Source organism: Anopheles arabiensis, chromosome 2 (genome assembly GCF_016920715.1).
Source record: "Anopheles arabiensis isolate DONGOLA chromosome 2, AaraD3, whole genome shotgun sequence".
Classification (NCBI taxonomy): Eukaryota; Metazoa; Arthropoda; class Insecta; order Diptera; family Culicidae; genus Anopheles; species Anopheles arabiensis.
This window is the reverse complement of record NC_053517.1, coordinates 32,787,287-32,804,261: the sequence shown is the minus strand read 5'-3', so window position 1 is coordinate 32,804,261 and position 16,975 is coordinate 32,787,287. Positions and strand designations below refer to the sequence as shown.

At 50.6% G+C, this 16,975-nt stretch overlaps 3 protein-coding genes across 11 annotated transcripts; 2 read left to right on the top strand and 1 right to left on the bottom strand.

The window, feature by feature from the left end:
• The first annotated feature begins 851 nt into the window (after positions 1-851).
• LOC120895218 (V-type proton ATPase catalytic subunit A) lies at positions 852-5,637 on the top strand. Of its 9 annotated transcripts, none has more exons than XM_040298371.1 (6): positions 852-972; positions 1,567-1,712; positions 2,437-2,631; positions 2,707-3,790; positions 3,866-4,262; positions 4,369-5,637. In XM_040298371.1, exons 2-6 carry the CDS (start codon positions 1,637-1,639, stop codon positions 4,459-4,461), a joined length of 1,845 nt encoding a protein of 614 aa, XP_040154305.1. In that variant the 5' UTR covers positions 852-972; positions 1,567-1,636; the 3' UTR covers positions 4,462-5,637. The 9 variants fall into 9 exon arrangements, with proteins under 9 accessions (XP_040154305.1, XP_040154330.1, XP_040154298.1 ...); XM_040298396.1 differs by having other exon boundaries at positions 869-972; positions 1,570-1,712; XM_040298364.1 differs by having other exon boundaries at positions 869-987.
• A 1,010-nt stretch (positions 5,638-6,647) lies between these two features.
• LOC120895210 (ankyrin repeat domain-containing protein 27-like) lies at positions 6,648-10,788 on the bottom strand. Its single transcript, XM_040298352.1, is given in 2 exon segments — positions 6,648-6,986; positions 6,988-10,788. Coding segments are annotated over 2 exon segments (2,853 nt in total). The 5' UTR covers positions 9,631-10,788; the 3' UTR covers positions 6,648-6,776.
• A 2,982-nt stretch (positions 10,789-13,770) lies between these two features.
• Positions 13,771-16,150, top strand: LOC120897813. The gene is made up of 3 exons (XM_040302935.1): positions 13,771-14,119; positions 14,596-14,743; positions 14,872-16,150. Exons 1-3 carry the CDS (start codon positions 14,084-14,086, stop codon positions 16,011-16,013), a joined length of 1,326 nt encoding a protein of 441 aa, XP_040158869.1. The 5' UTR covers positions 13,771-14,083; the 3' UTR covers positions 16,014-16,150.
• Positions 16,151-16,975: the final 825 nt, after the last annotated feature.

The following is a 16,975-nucleotide window of genomic DNA, read 5'->3' as shown; positions in this document are numbered from 1 at the left end:
AGCGCAGCCGGTCGGATGGTTCAGAATATATTAGCGTGATTAATAATTTATAAAATTATACAGTAACTTTTTACTTGACAGAAAGTCGTGTAACTATAATAACTCGTAAAAACTACATTGGAATGTCATATATGCGGGCGCATCGGGCCCTGACCTTGTCCGGATATTCGGAAAATATTCTGTGTTTTTTTAATGCAGTTTTTTTTTAAAGCAGGAAAGTTGCCCTATGTTAGAGGAAACATTGCCAGTTTTTAATAATTGCATATTTCTTTGATAAACATATTTTAAATTTGGCATGCATTTTGGGTTTACAATAGCTAAATATGTTCTGATATTAGGTTTTGCGTCATCTTCGCGGTTTTCTTTCATCTTTGTATTGAACTATCATTTCACAACACCACAGATAAAAGAACAGTCGAATAAAGGGTATCCAGCGTCTCACTGAATAGTGTAATACCAACGTTACACGAAGCGTCTTCTCAAAAAGTTTACTCTTTTTTTGTATCGGAGAGCGTGAACCTCCCGTCAAAAAATAATAGGGTTGTTTGGTTGAAGTCCAGTTTACGCCAAAGTTTACGCCTCGTGTGACGTTCGTATAAGATTCAACATTTCATTGTTCCTTGCCCTATTATCCATCGTTGGCTTTTCCTGATTTCCTGGAAAACCCCCAAATTTTGATATGGGGGAAGAGAACGGCGGACGCGAAAGGTCGATCCAATTTCCATGCTCATTTTCCTCCGATTTCGAATTTTTATGCACCGACATCAGCGCTAACGTCACAGCGGTGGAATTTGTTACTTGGGTTGCGCAATTCGAACGTCAAAAACTTCATTCTCTGGCGCCATCTCTTTCTCGCTGTTGTTGGGCGTTGGAAAAGGAAAAAAGGGAAAGAGAAGAAAACGAAGTTCCAAACGTTTGATGAAACGTTTGTTCAGTTCTTCTCCGTCAGGCATTTCCAATCTCGAATTCTGCGTAAGTGGTCGGCTGGTAAAGTTCGTATTCAAGAATAGAGTACTGTGTTAATTACTTTTGATCCACGACAACTTTGCACCCATTCGCAAAAGTGCACCAGTGTGCTCAAAGTGCTCAAAGAAAGGTCTCTGTTTGTGGCTGCGGACTAGAGGGTAATTGTTGTGCAAAAAAGCCGAGACTATCGATCGATTTTTGTTGTTTCGGGCTCTCTTGCTGTCGGTCCTTCCTTCGTCATTTGTTTTTGCAAAAAGTTTTTGCGGAGTGCTGCCAAACCCTTGCTGAAACGTAAGAAATTAACTGCAAAGAGGATAACTTGTCTTGAAAGATCACATTTTAGTAGAAATATATCCAATTTCGCTGTAAACTGTGCTCGCTGTGAGCCCGAACCAAACAGGTCACATGACCCGCAGCACCTGCACCAGCAGCAGCAGCAGTTCCTTCCCCCGTGTCACTCTGTTGGTCGCTTATTGCGTTTGTGAGATAGATGCCTCGAGTCTTTGCACACTGATCAGCTGACCTTTCTTTGAGCACGAGCCCCGGAGATAGCCCGAGGAGAACGGGATTAATTCGGTGTATTTTTCCCCTAATTTACAGCAGAACATCCAGTAGGAAGCCAGCAGAAAAAGGGATCGACACAGCCCGTCACGAGAGAGCGAGATAGAAAATGTCGAACCTGAAGAAAATCAGCGATGAGGACCGCGAGTCCAAATTCGGATACGTTTTCGCCGTGTCCGGTCCCGGTGAGTAAAAGAAAAATGCCTCTTTTTCACGTTACATCGGGGCCGTTTATGTCCATTTTCCGGCAAAGCGCAGAAAACACGGAACATTTTCCGCTATGGCCGTGATGGGGGCGAAAAAGCAGACGAAATTTTCTTCCCTTCATCTGTCACTCGGCCGAGATGTCGCTGGTCGCCAGAAGTCACATGACGTGTGAAGTGGTATTGTGTGCTTGTGTTGATTGCATTGCTATCGCGCGTATGTATGTGTGTGTGTGTGTGCGTGTTATGAATCGGTTCATGTGATCCACTGCTGCCCGAGGAGGAGACGGTTGTCGTCCAATTGGAATGGATTGTTTATATATTGTTTTTTTTTGGCAAATTAATTGCACAGCAAAATGAAACCTTCGAGGGATGTGCGATGAAGGCTGATGGCTTTTGGCGTGGCCGCACTACAATTAGGCTTTGCATGGTAATTCCAGAATTATGTAACGTTTGGTTACTTACTGGTATCTGGTGGAATGGGTCAGATGATGGTGTACGCCATGTGATGCAGACGATGGATATGAATCAATTTGTTTGTTGTGAAATTTATTTTTCCTCCTCTGTTTTGTATATTTTGATATCGTAAAAAAAATGAATGCGAATGAGATGAAATGCTATTCAACTCCCATGTACTTTCCTGTAATGCAAAATATTTGCGCAATGAACAGTAATTAATAACCATGTTTTTGTTTCCATTTTTCAGTCGTGACGGCGGAGCGTATGTCCGGCTCGGCTATGTACGAGCTGGTCCGTGTCGGATACTACGAGCTGGTCGGTGAAATCATCCGTCTGGAAGGTGACATGGCAACCATCCAGGTGTACGAAGAAACGTCCGGCGTCACCGTTGGCGATCCAGTGCTGCGTACCGGCAAGCCGTTGTCGGTGGAGCTCGGTCCAGGTAGGCAAAGCTGTTGTGCCGTTGCTAAGCGAGCTCCAACATAACCACCAACCCCTCTTCCCACCCCTCCACTAGGTATCATGGGCAGCATCTTTGACGGTATCCAGCGTCCGTTGAAGGACATTAACGAAATGACCAGCTCGATCTACATTCCGAAGGGTATCAACGTGCCGTGCCTGTCGCGTACGCAGAGCTGGAGCTTCAACCCGCTGAACGTGAAGGCGGGCTCGCACATTACCGGCGGCGATCTGTACGGTATCGTGCACGAGAACACGCTCGTCAAGCACAAGCTGATGGTGCCGCCGCGCGCCAAGGGTACGGTGAAGTACATTGCCCCGTCCGGCAACTACACCGTCGACGACGTGATCCTGGAGACGGAGTTCGACGGCGAGATCAGCAAGTTCACCATGTTGCAGGTGTGGCCGGTGCGCCAGCCGCGCCCGGTAACGGAGAAGCTGCCGGCCAACCACCCGCTGCTGACCGGGCAGCGCGTGCTGGACTCGCTGTTCCCGTGCGTCCAGGGCGGCACCACCGCCATCCCCGGTGCGTTCGGTTGCGGCAAAACCGTCATCTCACAGTCGCTGTCCAAGTACTCCAACTCGGACGTGATCGTGTACGTCGGCTGCGGTGAGCGTGGTAACGAGATGTCGGAAGTGTTGCGCGATTTCCCCGAGCTGTCGGTCGAGATTGACGGTGTGACCGAGTCGATCATGAAGCGTACCGCGCTGGTCGCCAACACCTCGAACATGCCTGTCGCTGCTCGTGAAGCTTCCATCTACACCGGTATTACGCTGTCGGAGTACTTCCGCGACATGGGCTACAACGTGTCGATGATGGCCGATTCCACCTCCCGTTGGGCTGAGGCGCTGCGAGAAATCTCCGGCCGTCTGGCGGAGATGCCGGCCGATTCCGGCTACCCGGCCTACCTGGGCGCCCGTCTCGCCTCGTTCTACGAGCGCGCCGGTCGCGTCAAGTGTCTCGGCAATCCGGAGCGCGAAGGTTCCGTGTCGATCGTCGGTGCCGTCTCGCCGCCCGGTGGTGATTTCTCCGATCCCGTCACTTCCGCCACGCTCGGTATTGTGCAGGTGTTCTGGGGTTTGGACAAGAAGCTGGCCCAGCGTAAGCACTTCCCCTCGATCAACTGGTTGATTTCGTACAGGTAAGTGAAGTGCGGTTTGCGCACAAGTGTTTCGTATTATAACCTTTCACTTTTTTCGCTCCACCACCTTTCCAGCAAGTACATGCGCGCTCTGGAAGATTTCTACGACAAGAACTTCCCGGAGTTTGTGCCGATGCGTACCAAGGTGAAGGAAATCCTGCAGGAGGAGGAGGATCTGTCCGAAATCGTGCAGCTCGTCGGTAAGGCGTCGCTGGCCGAAACTGACAAGATCACGCTCGAGGTCGCCAAGCTGCTGAAGGACGACTTCCTGCAGCAGAACTCGTACTCCGCGTACGATCGCTTCTGTCCGTTCTACAAGACCGTCGGCATGCTGAAGAACATGATCGGCTTCTACGATATGGCGCGCCACGCCGTGGAAACGACCGCACAGTCCGAGAACAAGATCACCTGGAACGTGATCCGCGACTCGATGGGCCAGATTCTGTACCAGCTGTCGTCGATGAAGTTCAAGGTAAGGGGGGGGGGGGGGGTCAGGGTTAGCAAGCAGCCGACTGGAGCTACACGGGCTGGACACGGGGCGCTAATGTACCTTTTTCGTTCGTTCTCGTTCCTCGCAGGACCCAGTGAAAGACGGCGAGCCGAAGATCAAGGCCGACTTCGATCAGCTGTACGAAGACATGCAGCAGGCATTCCGCAACCTAGAAGATTAAGCGGGCTCTATCTCCTGACAGTGGAACAACGGAGCAGCAGCAGCAGCAGCAGCAGCAGCATGTGCCAGCATGTCGAAGGAGAAAGTTGTACTATTAACGATAAGTTTCTTTTACCGCGTTTGCCAGCCACAATCCGCCGGCCGCATCCTTTGGGGAGAGGAGCTGCGGCTGCGGGACGGCTGCGCAAACCGATTTAGCGCAATGCAACACATGAGACGTTTTACGTAGATACATAATTATGGCATCAATGCTGCAACCCGTTTATGTACACATGCACACACACACATACATCCATGCAACAAGTATTCCACAAGCGAGGTAGATGTAGTCTTGTCCTTAGATCGGACGATGAGGATGGGCACACGGAACAAAAGCAACACGAGCAGAAAAATAATTAACATCAACAAAAAGGGGATAACTACAACCGTGTGTCCACACCACCGTCGTCGCGTCCATGAGAGAGTTAGAGGTGTGTGTGTGTGTCTGTGAGAAGAAAAACCTTTTTAATTTGTTTCTACATAACAATCAGGCAGATAGGCAGAAAAGAGGGAAACACAGGAGCCGCGGAAAAGCAACTTGCAACTTGTGTCTTGCAAGTGCATCTAAATCATCGTCCGCGAACATGCAACTGCTTTCCCACACTGCTGAATGCTCTCCGCGGTTAGGGCCTGCTCGGCCTGCAGGCAGACACAAGATCGAAACAACAACGCGCTAATTTATCCGTTCGCAAAAACGTGGTCTATATATTTATGTAATAAGTGCGCCTGTTCATTGAATTTGGACGCACAGCAACACCGAAAAAAGAGGGGTATTAATCGAGTCAACAACAACGGCAACAGCGAGAAAAAAAAACAGCGCATAACTTAACTCGGCCCAGCCAGCAGCCTGCACACGGGGAGAGCATCAAGCAGCAGGAGTGAAAGAGCAATTCGAGGGTTACAAAATGTCGTTAAACGTACAATAAGGAGAGCCGACTTATGTGTTATGGTACTACTATATATATATAATATGTATTTTTTGTTTGTTTTGTTGTTGCGCAGATAAACTTTCTGTAGAAAAAGGCGAACGTCCATGTAGCGGTGGATTAGTCGCTAGAAGAAGAAGAAGAAAAAAAACAAGTATATATATACACACACAAAACATAAAATTAAAATAGATCTATTAAGCATTACTGAACACATAGAAAATCCTTTACAATCGAGCATCATGGGGGATGGCGCCGCCCATTTTGATGGAGCGAATGAACAAACACCCGGGGATCGTACCTTGAAATTGTGAGCGAAAAAGCCACTGCAACACCGAACAACACCGGGCCAGGGCAAGGTGATTTACTTTTGCAATTGCAATTTCAATCGTTTAGGCGTTTAGAACAACGTTCGTTAAGTTTGGCGCTAATTATTTGCTGTTACTATTTTTTATTCATATCATCATGAAAGTGTGAGAGCACCTTCTCCTCGCCCCACCAGAGTGTGGTCAACAGGGACAGGTGCTACTCTTGTACTGCTACTACTAGTACTACTACTACTCATCGTTTCATCTACTCTAGAGCTATGTTAGTCACGTCTGTTTACTTCTTTTTAGTATGTTAACATTCTCCTTTTCTCGTCCCAGCAGTTTGGGGCGGTTCTGTTGCAATCCTTTGTTTTGTTGTTAAATTTTTAAAACCGTTGTGTCCAATTGTTTAAAACAATTTACTGTGCTTATCTGCTCGTCGGTTTGCATGTAGGGCCTCGAGCGCGTTAACACGATCCGTTTGCTTTTTTTCTCTCTTCTTCTCTGAGATAAGATTTGGTAGAAATTCATACTCAAAGCTTTCTTCTCGATGTACGAACAAACGCAACCCGTGTTTTTATCGGTCCGTCGGTAATCGTGTATGTGTGTGAGTGTTTTTTCTTCTTATCGCTCTTGTAAATGTCATGCTCCATTACCGGTAAGATCAAGTCCAGCGAGAAAAGGATCGCCTGTACCCAAGACACAATGTTGTAGCGCAAGAGTTTGCGAATTGTACTGTACCTTCGACCTAACACACACACACATAGGAAGATGAATAAGGAAATAAAGCAAACCATCGGAAAATTGCATTCCAAACAAAGTGCCACGTATCTGTTACCGCTGCGTTACTCATTCGCCAGTTTCGGACACTATCGTGAGGACATACTGTGCACGTATCAGGCGCAAACGGTTGCTTAACAAATAAGGTTTAGCTTTTATTAACGTTGTAAATCAACACTAGTGATAGCAAAAGAGAAACTGGAAATATTTACAAACTGCCCCATACACTCTATATTCACAACACCCGCCGCCCCCGCAGTGCGCTACCGCTGCTCGAGCAGATTGACCACATTGAAGTAGAGGCTGCTTTTCGCGATGTCGATCGGCCGCTTGCCCTGCAGATTGCGGATGCTCCGGTCGGCCTTCGCCTCCAGCAGCATCTGCACCAGCTGCAGATTGTTCTGTTCCACCGCGTAGTGCAGTGGCGTGTCGCCCCGGCTATCCTTCAGGTCGACGATGTCGGCCGCCGCGGGAGCAGCGCGCGAGCAGCAGCCGCACGATGCGCAGCCGCCGTTCGCGCGTCGCCAGGTGCAGCGCGGTCGCACCGGACTTGAGCCGAATGGTGGGATTGACCTTGTGGTCCAGCAGCACGCGCACCATCTCCACGTTGCCGTGCATCGCCGCCACGTGCAGGGCCGTGTAGCCTTCCCCGTTGACGGCGTTCAGATCGACCCGTTGCACCGTGGTCGATTCGTCCTCGGCCGGTTTCGCGGACAGTCCGGCGAATGGGCGGCGCAGCAGATTGTAAAACTCGGACGATCGCCGCACGCACCGGTTGCAGGTGCACAGCGGGTGGCACAGTTTCTCGCCGGTGGACGGCAGTTGCGGCTGGCCCTCGGTTCGGTGGTTCGTTTCGCCCGGCGTACCCTCGTCCAGGCCCAGGTACACGCAGGCAAGCTTCGTGTCCTGGGCGGCAATGGCTTCCAGCGCTTTCTCGATCCGTTTCATCTCCTCGATCGTGCGCTGTTCGCGCACCTCCTCCGGCCGACCGTCGCCGGCGTAGCTGAAATCCTCCGCGAAGTAAAGCGTTGTCGGTTGGGGCACAATCGTCGCTGCTGCTGCTGCTGCTGCTGCCTTCCCTGAGTTCGGCTGACCCGGCCGCCCGCTCGCGGACCGGCGCTGATCGCGCAGCGCGTCCACGAGCAGCTTCGCGATGCGCACGTTGTGCGCGTAGCGTAGCGGGGTCGCGCCCAGCTTGTTCGTCACGTCGACCCGGGCCGCGTACTCGAGCAGCGTCTCGACGATGTCGAGAAAGCCCCACTTGGCCGCATAGTGGAGCGGCGTGTGGCCCAGCTCGGTCGCCGCGTTCACGTCGACGTAGATGCGCATGTGCTCGGAAAAGTACAGCAGCGCCTTCACGCATCCGCTGTGGCCATTTAGACACGCCAAATGGAGCGATGTGTGGGCGTCGTTGCTGGTGCTGTTAATGTTGATGCCGGCGTGCAGCAGCAGCAGGAGCAGATTCTGGTGCCCGTTCGCTGCCGCGTAGTGCAGCGCGGTCCAGTTCCGCCCGTCGACCGCGTTCACGTTCGGCTGCAGCGAGAGGATGAGCGTGAGCAGCTTCGCGTTGCCGAGGATGGCGGCCAGATGGATCGCCGCCTGGCCCTGCCGGTTCTGGTCGTCGATCGAGGGCAGGTAGTAGTAGCCGGCCTCGGTCGGCCCCCCGCACAGCAGCGCCTGGTTGTTGGTGATGTCCTGCAGCAGCTCCACGATGCGCACCTCGTCGTCGTTGCGCATCAGCGCGAGCAGATAGTCGAGGAAGTCGTCCGCGCAGCGAAACTCCCAGTCGCCGGTGGACGCCGAGCCCGTCGAGTCGCTGTCCGAGTCGGGCGGGGTACCGGCCAGTCCGCGCGCCCGATCGAGCCGCACACCGAGCCGCTGGGTGCGGGCAATGCTGCCGCAGCTAATGTAGACGATGGCGGCCTCGAGCGTGGCAATGAGAAACCCGTGCTCGCCCGTCTCGATCCGCTGCTCCCGGAACACGTTGTTGAACTGGAACTCCTTCAGAAACGTGATCGTCATGATCCAGTGCGTCAGGCCCGACTTCAGGATGAGGAAGATGAACAGCGGCACCAGATGGTCGGTCGTGACCGCGTGCTGCTGCTGCTGCCCCTTGGTCAGCACCTCCATCACCCGCTGCAGACACCCGATCTTGTCGATGACCGTGCGGGCGTAATCGATCCGCACCAGCTCCTTCTTCGCGACCGGGATCAGCTCGCCGTACCGCTGCGCAATCTCGAACTCGGCACAGTGCACGTCGCCCAGGTTGCGCACCGTCTTGTTGAACGCTTCCGCCTGCTCCGCCCGGCACACGTCGATCACGCTCCGCACGTGATCGTACAGCTTGTCCATCACGTACGTCTCGATCGCCACCTTCACGTTGCCCCGCAGCAGCATGTCCCGCTGGCACCGGTCCTTCAGCTTCCGGTTCTGCAGTATCAGCTCCAGGCACTCCACGTAGATCATCTTCACGCCGGCCTGCTGCTCCTCGTAGCGCCAGCGGGCAAAGTCCCCGTTCGCCCGCACGAACTGCTGCACCTTCGCGTCGATCCGCCCGAAGATGTCCTTCTTCTTGGCCGCCGTCCGGATGAACTCGACCGCCGCGGTCAGGCTGCCGATGCCGAGGAAGCGCCCGAGCGACAGCTGGTCGTCCTCCGCGTACACGCCGTACTTCTTCATGTCGTGCAGCGGCCGCTCGACGCACCACACCTTGTACTTCAGCCCGTCCCGGTAGAAGATCTCCTCGAACAGGATGCGGACGCGCACGTCCCCGAACACGAGCGCCCGCTCGTCCAGCTTCAGCTGCAGAAAGTTCAGGTTGAAGAAGTGCGTCTCGGGCAGCTCCTCGTTCGGCACCAGTATGTGCGCCAGCGCGAACTCCTGATCGACCAGACACTGCGGACCGAACGAACCGTGGCGCGGGACGCACACGATCCAGCCCTCGACCGTGGCCGTCTCGAGGATGCTGTAATGATCGGACAGCAGCCGCCGGTAGTACCCGTTGGCGGAAATGTCTTCGTCGTAGTGCTGCAAATCCATCGCGGCGAGTTGGGCCGTTGCTTGTGCGCGCGCTGACCTCCACTGACCACCACCCGTTGCCGTCGCTGCAGAAGACATTCACTATTGCGCGTGCGCGCGCGTGCACACTACCACGGCCTGGCTACCAACCACGCTACGACTACCACACTACTACTTCTATTGCTATTATTACTAGTGCGATTTGGGGTGAAACGGTTTCACCCGTGGTTTCACTCTCGGCGCTTACACACACACGCGGTGGTTACACAAACCTCGGAAAACCTCCAACGGAATGGAAAACTGTTTGCACTCAATCGCACAATATCACACTGTCCGACAACGCATCAGTTCTGCTGAGCGGTTTGGAATGAAACACTTCGCTCGAACCATTGCCACTGGGCCCGTCTTTCGAGCCACACAATGCTCTGCAGAAGGGTAACAGAATATCCAGCAACCCCCACTGAATCCTTCCACCCTCGTCGCCACAGAGATGCGATAGTTTAGTCACTGGCTGCGGTACACCACGCACTTGTACGGCTTTTGTCCTGGTGCGTCCCTTTGCGCCGTTCGTACGTCACACTATTGGAACGGTTCTTTGGCCACACTTTCCATTCTCTTTATTGCCCCTCTGTGCACACACTAAACCACCAGCAGCGTACAGACACATACCAAACACACGCACAAACGCAGCACAGCGACTGCAGTCCGAGGATGCTCGCGGTGTAACCTTCGCGATGGAACTGCCGTCGAAATGAAAACGCGACACTGGTAACTGGTTCTTCGGTTCACGGCTGCTAGCTGCGTTCCATCTTCGGCTACCATCAATCGAAACTCGACAAATTCCGTTTTCTTGTGGGTATTTTCCCCCCTACGTCGGTGCTGTGGGGCTTCACGGACTTTACGACCGGCCCCGGGCGTCCACAAACGGCAACGACAACACCAGAAGTGAACCACTACTAGACGCACGGTTGAGCGCACAGCAAATTCACGATGCCTACTGCGATCGCCACACTGCTAGTGGAGCGCAACCCCTTGACGACTGGCACAAGACGAGGTACGTGCGATAGAGAGAGGGAGAGTGGAGAGCGAGAGAGCACGACGATGAGTTGGTAATACCACACAATCCGTTTGTTTGTACTGCTTTGTACCCTCCTCTCCCCCCCCCCGCCATCGTGCACGGTCGTTGTAAAGTTGAATAATTTCTTGAGTAAGATCATGAATGTGATGGCTGATTATGAATCGCAGCGCACTGGTGAGCTTCCCACATCGTGCAGTCTGCATGCTTCACCGATGGAAAGAGATAGGATACAGAGAAAGAAAGAAAGAGAGAGAGAGAGAGAGAGAGAGAGAGAGAGAGAGAGAGAGTGCGCGGGGGTAGATGTAATGAGAGATGCGCATAAATGAGAGAGAGAGCCTTTTTACAACAGCATACATATAGGGACAGTACCTGCTAAAACCAGTACCTTTACAGTCACCTTCAAGTAAACTGACATCAGCTTAAATGCAATTTCAGATATGCTATAGCGAAACTAAAGTCCCTAAAACATGAGTAACGAAGAAATAGAAAAACAAAGCAAAATAATTGATAGCTGAAGAAGAAACAAACGTTTTTGAACAAAAGCTGCTAATGGAGGACACGGTCTGGTTCGAGATCGATGCTGCCCGGCCTTGTAATAGCCGAGGCGCATTTTTTGAACAGACCAACAAATATGCCCTTTTAAAACTGCACTGAAACCCCTCATAACGAGTTTAATCCGTTCCAACGACTCACTCGTTATGCGAAAAACTCGTTATGTGAGAAACTGTTTTCCATACATTTTGTATGAAAAGTGAAAAAAAAGTGAAATAATTGGTTCTAGGTCAAGAAAAGAGCAGGGATTATATGCATCACAACCATGCAGAACACCACCAAGTGGTAACAGTAATGCATTTATCAATTCACAGTATCGAAATCCTCGCCTTCACGAGCGATTGGATCAAGAATGCATACAAGAACAACACCTATCAATACACCTCACACTTGTGAAACACACGCTTCTTAAGGGAGGTACACTACACACTAAAATCCATGGCCGAAGTCGAAGAGAGCCTCCAATGTTGTCATAATAAGAAGGAAGGAAATGGAGCAATCAAACTCAAGAAACTACCTCACTTATTCAACCTGTCGTTGAGCGCAGCAAAACTCTCAGCTCCGCTATCTGTTTTGAAAAGAGTTATTTGGACGTGGAGTCGATTTTTGTACGGCTTCGAGAGTTTTGGACTGGCAGATTGGGTTTTGGACATAGCTTGATAGTTAACGATGCTTAGGATTGAAACTATCGATATGATAACGAATTCTTATCGTTAACAAAACTTTAATTTGCTCGCTATGCGAGATTTTACTCGTTAAGAGGGGTATTTGTAGAGCATTTAGACTTGCTCATTATGCGAAAAACTCATTATAAAGAGTACTCGTGGTGAGGGGTTCAACTGTAATTTATAATTATTCATAACACTCACATACAAGTAGGTATGCGTTTCTAGTTGGAAGTTCGATGTGTTGTTCAGTTCAGTTGTTCAGTTCAGAAAAAAACGAGTTATACATAAAACCAAAATCTTATGATTTTTTAATAAAAATGCAATAAATGTGTCAATAAATAGTGGACATGCAATCGAGAAGAGCTACTAGCGAATTCGTTCAGTAAATATTTCTCATCAAAACCATCACCGCTTGAAATGCAACACACGACACAAAAAAAAAAAACAGCACGGGAAACGCAAGCTGCATTAATGCGTTGAGAAGCACTGACCCACAGTAAACGCAATGACCACTCGCCTCGGTTTGCGTATAGCATTTGGTGCAGCTGATGCGCTTATGATGCGCACTGCATGGAACACTAGTACGTGTGTGTGTGATAAGCGGCAACAATTCACGGTCGGGGTAAGGCCGCCTTCTACTAAGTGTGGGCAGCGATTGTGATTATCGTTCGGCTCTCACAAAAACCAACATTTTCCAAACGGAAGCCAATATGCTGCTGGCGTATTCTTATCGCACATCTTTACATAATTCAATCAATCACTCTTGCTTGCGTTTGACTGTTTATTGTTTGAACCGCTGTCCTGTGCGGGCTATTTGGTGGTGATTATTGCGTTATCGCGCAACTACATTCCCGTCACTACTTTCCACTAATGATCATGTTGCGACTCTGCTGCCAAGCAATCACTGGTACACGCACGCCGAATGTATTGGAATGACAAATTTGTACAAAGAGACACTTTTAATTCCCCTTATGTTGTTTGGTGGGTAACTGTTTTAAATCATTTCAAGCGCTAATTTTATCCTTCCCGCTGAACGTCAAGGTTGCATAGTTGTATTGTTTACGGTTCGGTGGCGGGTTTCGGCGCGTTGGCCATTACATTCTATATTCCAGCCCGCGTCACGTTCATTCAATTAAGCTCATGTACGGCGTGTAGGCCTATGGGTGTGTGGCTGGTGTGTAACGATGCTTTTAGGAACAGACACACACACACATCTATCCGTGGTGGCAGCTTCTCAGGAAATGGATTTTCATATTCATTCGGGTAACGGCGGGGGCGCATACATGTACGCACCGTCAACATTGCGGGCGCGGCAAATGCGATCGTTTTGCGTTATTTTAGACGGGACGCAGTCAGCCGGCGCTACGCAGCTGAATTTATGGAATGTTGTTGACTATACCAGCCTGACATCGGTTGCGTGTTTTTAAGCGTTTTTGATTTTTTTCTTCCTTTTGCTGAACAGTTTTTGACTGCTGCACGAAATGCGAAATTAGGCAATGCGGTGCTTTTGGAGGATTGCTTATCAAAATCTTGGCACCCAAAAAATGAGGGAAAACGGATGAAATGATTTACAATGATGCCGTTCACTTTTGAATTTTTGGGACAGGAGGGAGTGTGTTGTCGTTATAGTTGAGCAAAAACACAAGATAAGCCAGTGTAAGTGAACATCATTAAAGTTTAATTAATTCTCGAAATTTCTATGTTTAAAATGATGTTTTTTTTTCTAAATAGAGAAAAAAGTAAAGTAAATGTATGTTAAAATCGTTTCTTTAAAGCGTTATGATAAAACATTTACGAAATTCCGTGGCATTAAATGCATAAAAGCCAACACAAAATCCACAAACCGCTTGTTTAGCTTACAGGTAAAAGCTCTCGAGTAACGGGGCTCTTCTTTTTTTTTGTTAAAAAAAAATATTTTTTATTTATTTTGTATCGCCGAGAAAACTCACCCATTACCACCCCATCCAGGAAGCAAACGGAGCAAACTTTTCCTTCTCCAGGTGGAGGGGCTTTTCCATCTCGCTCGCAATGTACCGCTAGCCGGCAAAGAAAGGGTAGAACAGACGAACAGGTTCTTACTGGCCTCTCATTAATGTTTGTTTGTTTGTCACCGTATGCACAGCATAGTACGCAGACTTTGGCATGCCTTCCGAAAACAATCCCACTCGCCCGGGGTGGCCAGTAGGGTGGGTCGACCAAACGTTGGCGGTTCCAACGGCCCCGGTGGGCCGGACGATCGCCACAATCGTCCAACATGCTGCTGCGGGCGGTGGGACTGCTGCTTTTATCGGTAAGTAGCACTAACGAGCAAACGAAACGGTCCGAGCCGGGGATCGGTTGTCGTTAAAAGTGTTATTAATTTAAAGTGGACTAAAAAACCGGGTGGAACATTTTAATATGGTGATGAGTGGTAGCAAAAAAAAGGTTTTAAAATCTCTTACATCGGACCTGTCTAATGAGCTAGCTAATCAGCACCGGAAAAGGATGTTGGGGGTAAAAAAACGCACGTGGAATCGTGTTATCATACCGCGAGAGTGCGGCGGCGGGAGTGAGCCTGCGGTAGAATCGGCCAGAAACGTTCAATGACATAACAGCAGCAGCAGCAGTCCCCAGTGATAATGCAGTCGTGACATAATCAAGTGCTCTTTTCACCTTTTTTTTTGCTGTACTAAATTTCTTTCAAACACACACACACACTCACTCTCTATCTCTCTTTCTCTTGTGTGCAAATAACAAAAAAACCTTCCTCATCGCCGATCGTCACAGAGCCTCGTGGCGCGATTGGATGGGCGGTTTTTGGAAGTGAGCAAGCCGCCACCCGGAACCGTGGCGATTGTGCCAACCGAGGACGATGGCGAAAGTGTGCTGCACGGTCCGCTGTTTCACGATCTGCAGCAGCTCGACCGCGAAAAAGGCAAGTACTCCAAGACCGCGGTCCACGTCGAGCGATCAGTGATAAGCGAGCAGCAGTCTAATCGGTGGCGGTGGTTATGGTTTCTTCTTTCCCTTTTCCCCTTTTTATTGCTTTTTTCCGGATTGCAGCCAGTGAGATGATCTCGGTGAAACTGTTCAATCAGTTCCACTCGAGAACGTTCGATGACGCCGATGAGCTGGAGGGAAACGGTAGCAGAGAACTCGACGCCGATCGGCCATTACCTGAGGCTCGCGATACTGTGGATGACAGACGGAATGAGTTCGGGATGGGTTACGTGCATCCGGTGCCACCGGTCGGGCCGATCGATGCGATCGAGCTGAAGGGAAATGGGATAGAGCAGGACCTGGCCCTGCCGGACCCGATCGCCGACGTACGCTTGCTGGACGGTTGGGCACAGCCGGACAGTCGGGAGGCGTCTGAGCACCGTTTGGCAGAGGACAGTCCCATCGTGGAAGCACGGCAGGGTAAAGGAAATTCGCTGACCACCACCACGACCACCACTAGCACGACCACGAGAACGACTACCGTGCGGAAGGTACGTCGACGCAAGACGCGCCAGCAAACGAGCACCAGCAGTAGTCCCAGGCCTCCCAGCACCACCAGGCGCACGGCAAGAACTACCGCACCGTCATCGAGCAGGTTGACCACAACAAGCACAACAAGTCATAGACCGCCTCGCCCGAAGCTGGACATCACCAGGCTCAATCTTGACCATCTGGAAGACGATCTCCTACTGTCCTATGCCTCCCGAGCATCTCCCCAGGCTCTCGCACTTGCCGCCGGTACGATTCCACCGCCAGTCCGCTTACTGCCCAGAAGCATCCGGCAGGAGGAAGCGGAACCGAAAGCGGTCCCTGTCCCATCCTGTGGCTGTCAACGGCAATACCGACCTCAGCACAGCAAACGATCGCTCGCCAACCATATCTACTCGTCGGAGGAAGCGATCGATCGCCGCGGTGACTACGACGAGTACGACGACTACGAGGACTATGGCGAGCTGAAGTTACCGCCAGCGCCTGCACGACCACTGCTACTGCCTGCCATGTCCCGGCTGCTGGCAGCACCGGCCGTCGGTTCCGGCGAGCACCCCGAGAGCAGTGTCGAGCGGGCGGAGAAGGTACATGGGACACTGGAACGGTTGATGGGCATTGTGACCATCTTTTCGCACGTGGACGAGTTTATACAGCGCAAAACGAAGCAATCGATCCGCCGGCTGGCACGGTTGTACGAGAGTGAGGAGTTGGATTAGGAGGAGGAGGAAGAGGAGGAGGAGTGCAATGGGACGGGGAGTTTGTAAATAGATAATTCTCTAGAAGTACTTTAGAAGAGCGACAAGGTGCAAGTTTTGCTAGAATAAAGTTCTATTTGGTGATACTTTTTAATGAATTTAAATGTAAAAAAAGATGTTTTAAAGTGTATTTTTTATTTCCGTTGTTGTTGACGTCTAGTACATATCTGCAACGTAACAGCTTCATGCATCAATGCTTACGCAAAGCTATATTGCGCTTGCCTTGCGCACGGGCAGCATTGCTCATGGCTACAAAGCGCACATTAACTTGTGCGCGTTACTTCCTATTGTTAAGGCTAATGTTTCCCCTGTTGACATACGTAATGGACGTGGGACCGAAGAGAGCCGGGATGGGGTGGGGGAGGAGTGTTTTCATAAACCTATGACTAACACAAACACTTTAAATTCCACCAGCGTCATCTTTTCGCTGTCGTGAAGATAGCGAGCAACAGATAACATGCCGATAAACGTGGATACATTTTAGGTAGGCTGCATCTGCACCCCCTCCTTCCCTCACCCCTGGACATGAGAACTTCTCTGTGCTGAACCGCAGCTGAGACCGGTTTCTGACGTGTGACCCACAACAATTAGTGGCCACAACCACAACCATTGTTAGATGCGCGCCTCAAACTCCTCCACCATTGAAACATGAAATCGCTTGCGCTGAGAGGTCGTTCTGTACACTGCGTACACACGCTGTGCGTGCGCATCCATGGCCTACTCGGGCGGCGGGAAACGCATGTTTCGGAAGTTGCTTGTGTGCTCGATTTGGCACCCTCCGTCGTAATTGGCTACCGTCGATCAGATGATCGGTGGAAAACGCTTCGATTTGCAAATATGCGTATGCGTCACGTACACAGTACCAAACAAAAAAACAAAATTAAACCTAACCTAGGTTTCTGGTGCAGTTTTGTCAAGGTGTT

Bases quoted from the DNA above. Each gene is read 5' to 3' on its own strand.
- LOC120895218 (XM_040298371.1), top strand. From the start codon at position 1,637: ATGTCGAACCTGAAGAAAATCAGCGATGAGGACCGCGAGTCCAAATTC. The intron at 3,791-3,865 runs GTAAGTGAAGTG...CCACCTTTCCAG, and splicing joins AACTGGTTGATTTCGTACAG to CAAGTACATGCGCGCTCTGG. The intron at 4,263-4,368 runs GTAAGGGGGGGG...CGTTCCTCGCAG, and splicing joins TGTCGTCGATGAAGTTCAAG to GACCCAGTGAAAGACGGCGA.
- LOC120897813 (XM_040302935.1), top strand. From the start codon at position 14,084: ATGCTGCTGCGGGCGGTGGGACTGCTGCTTTTATCG. The intron at 14,120-14,595 runs GTAAGTAGCACT...CGATCGTCACAG, and splicing joins TGGGACTGCTGCTTTTATCG to AGCCTCGTGGCGCGATTGGA. The intron at 14,744-14,871 runs GCAAGTACTCCA...TCCGGATTGCAG, and splicing joins GCAGCTCGACCGCGAAAAAG to CCAGTGAGATGATCTCGGTG.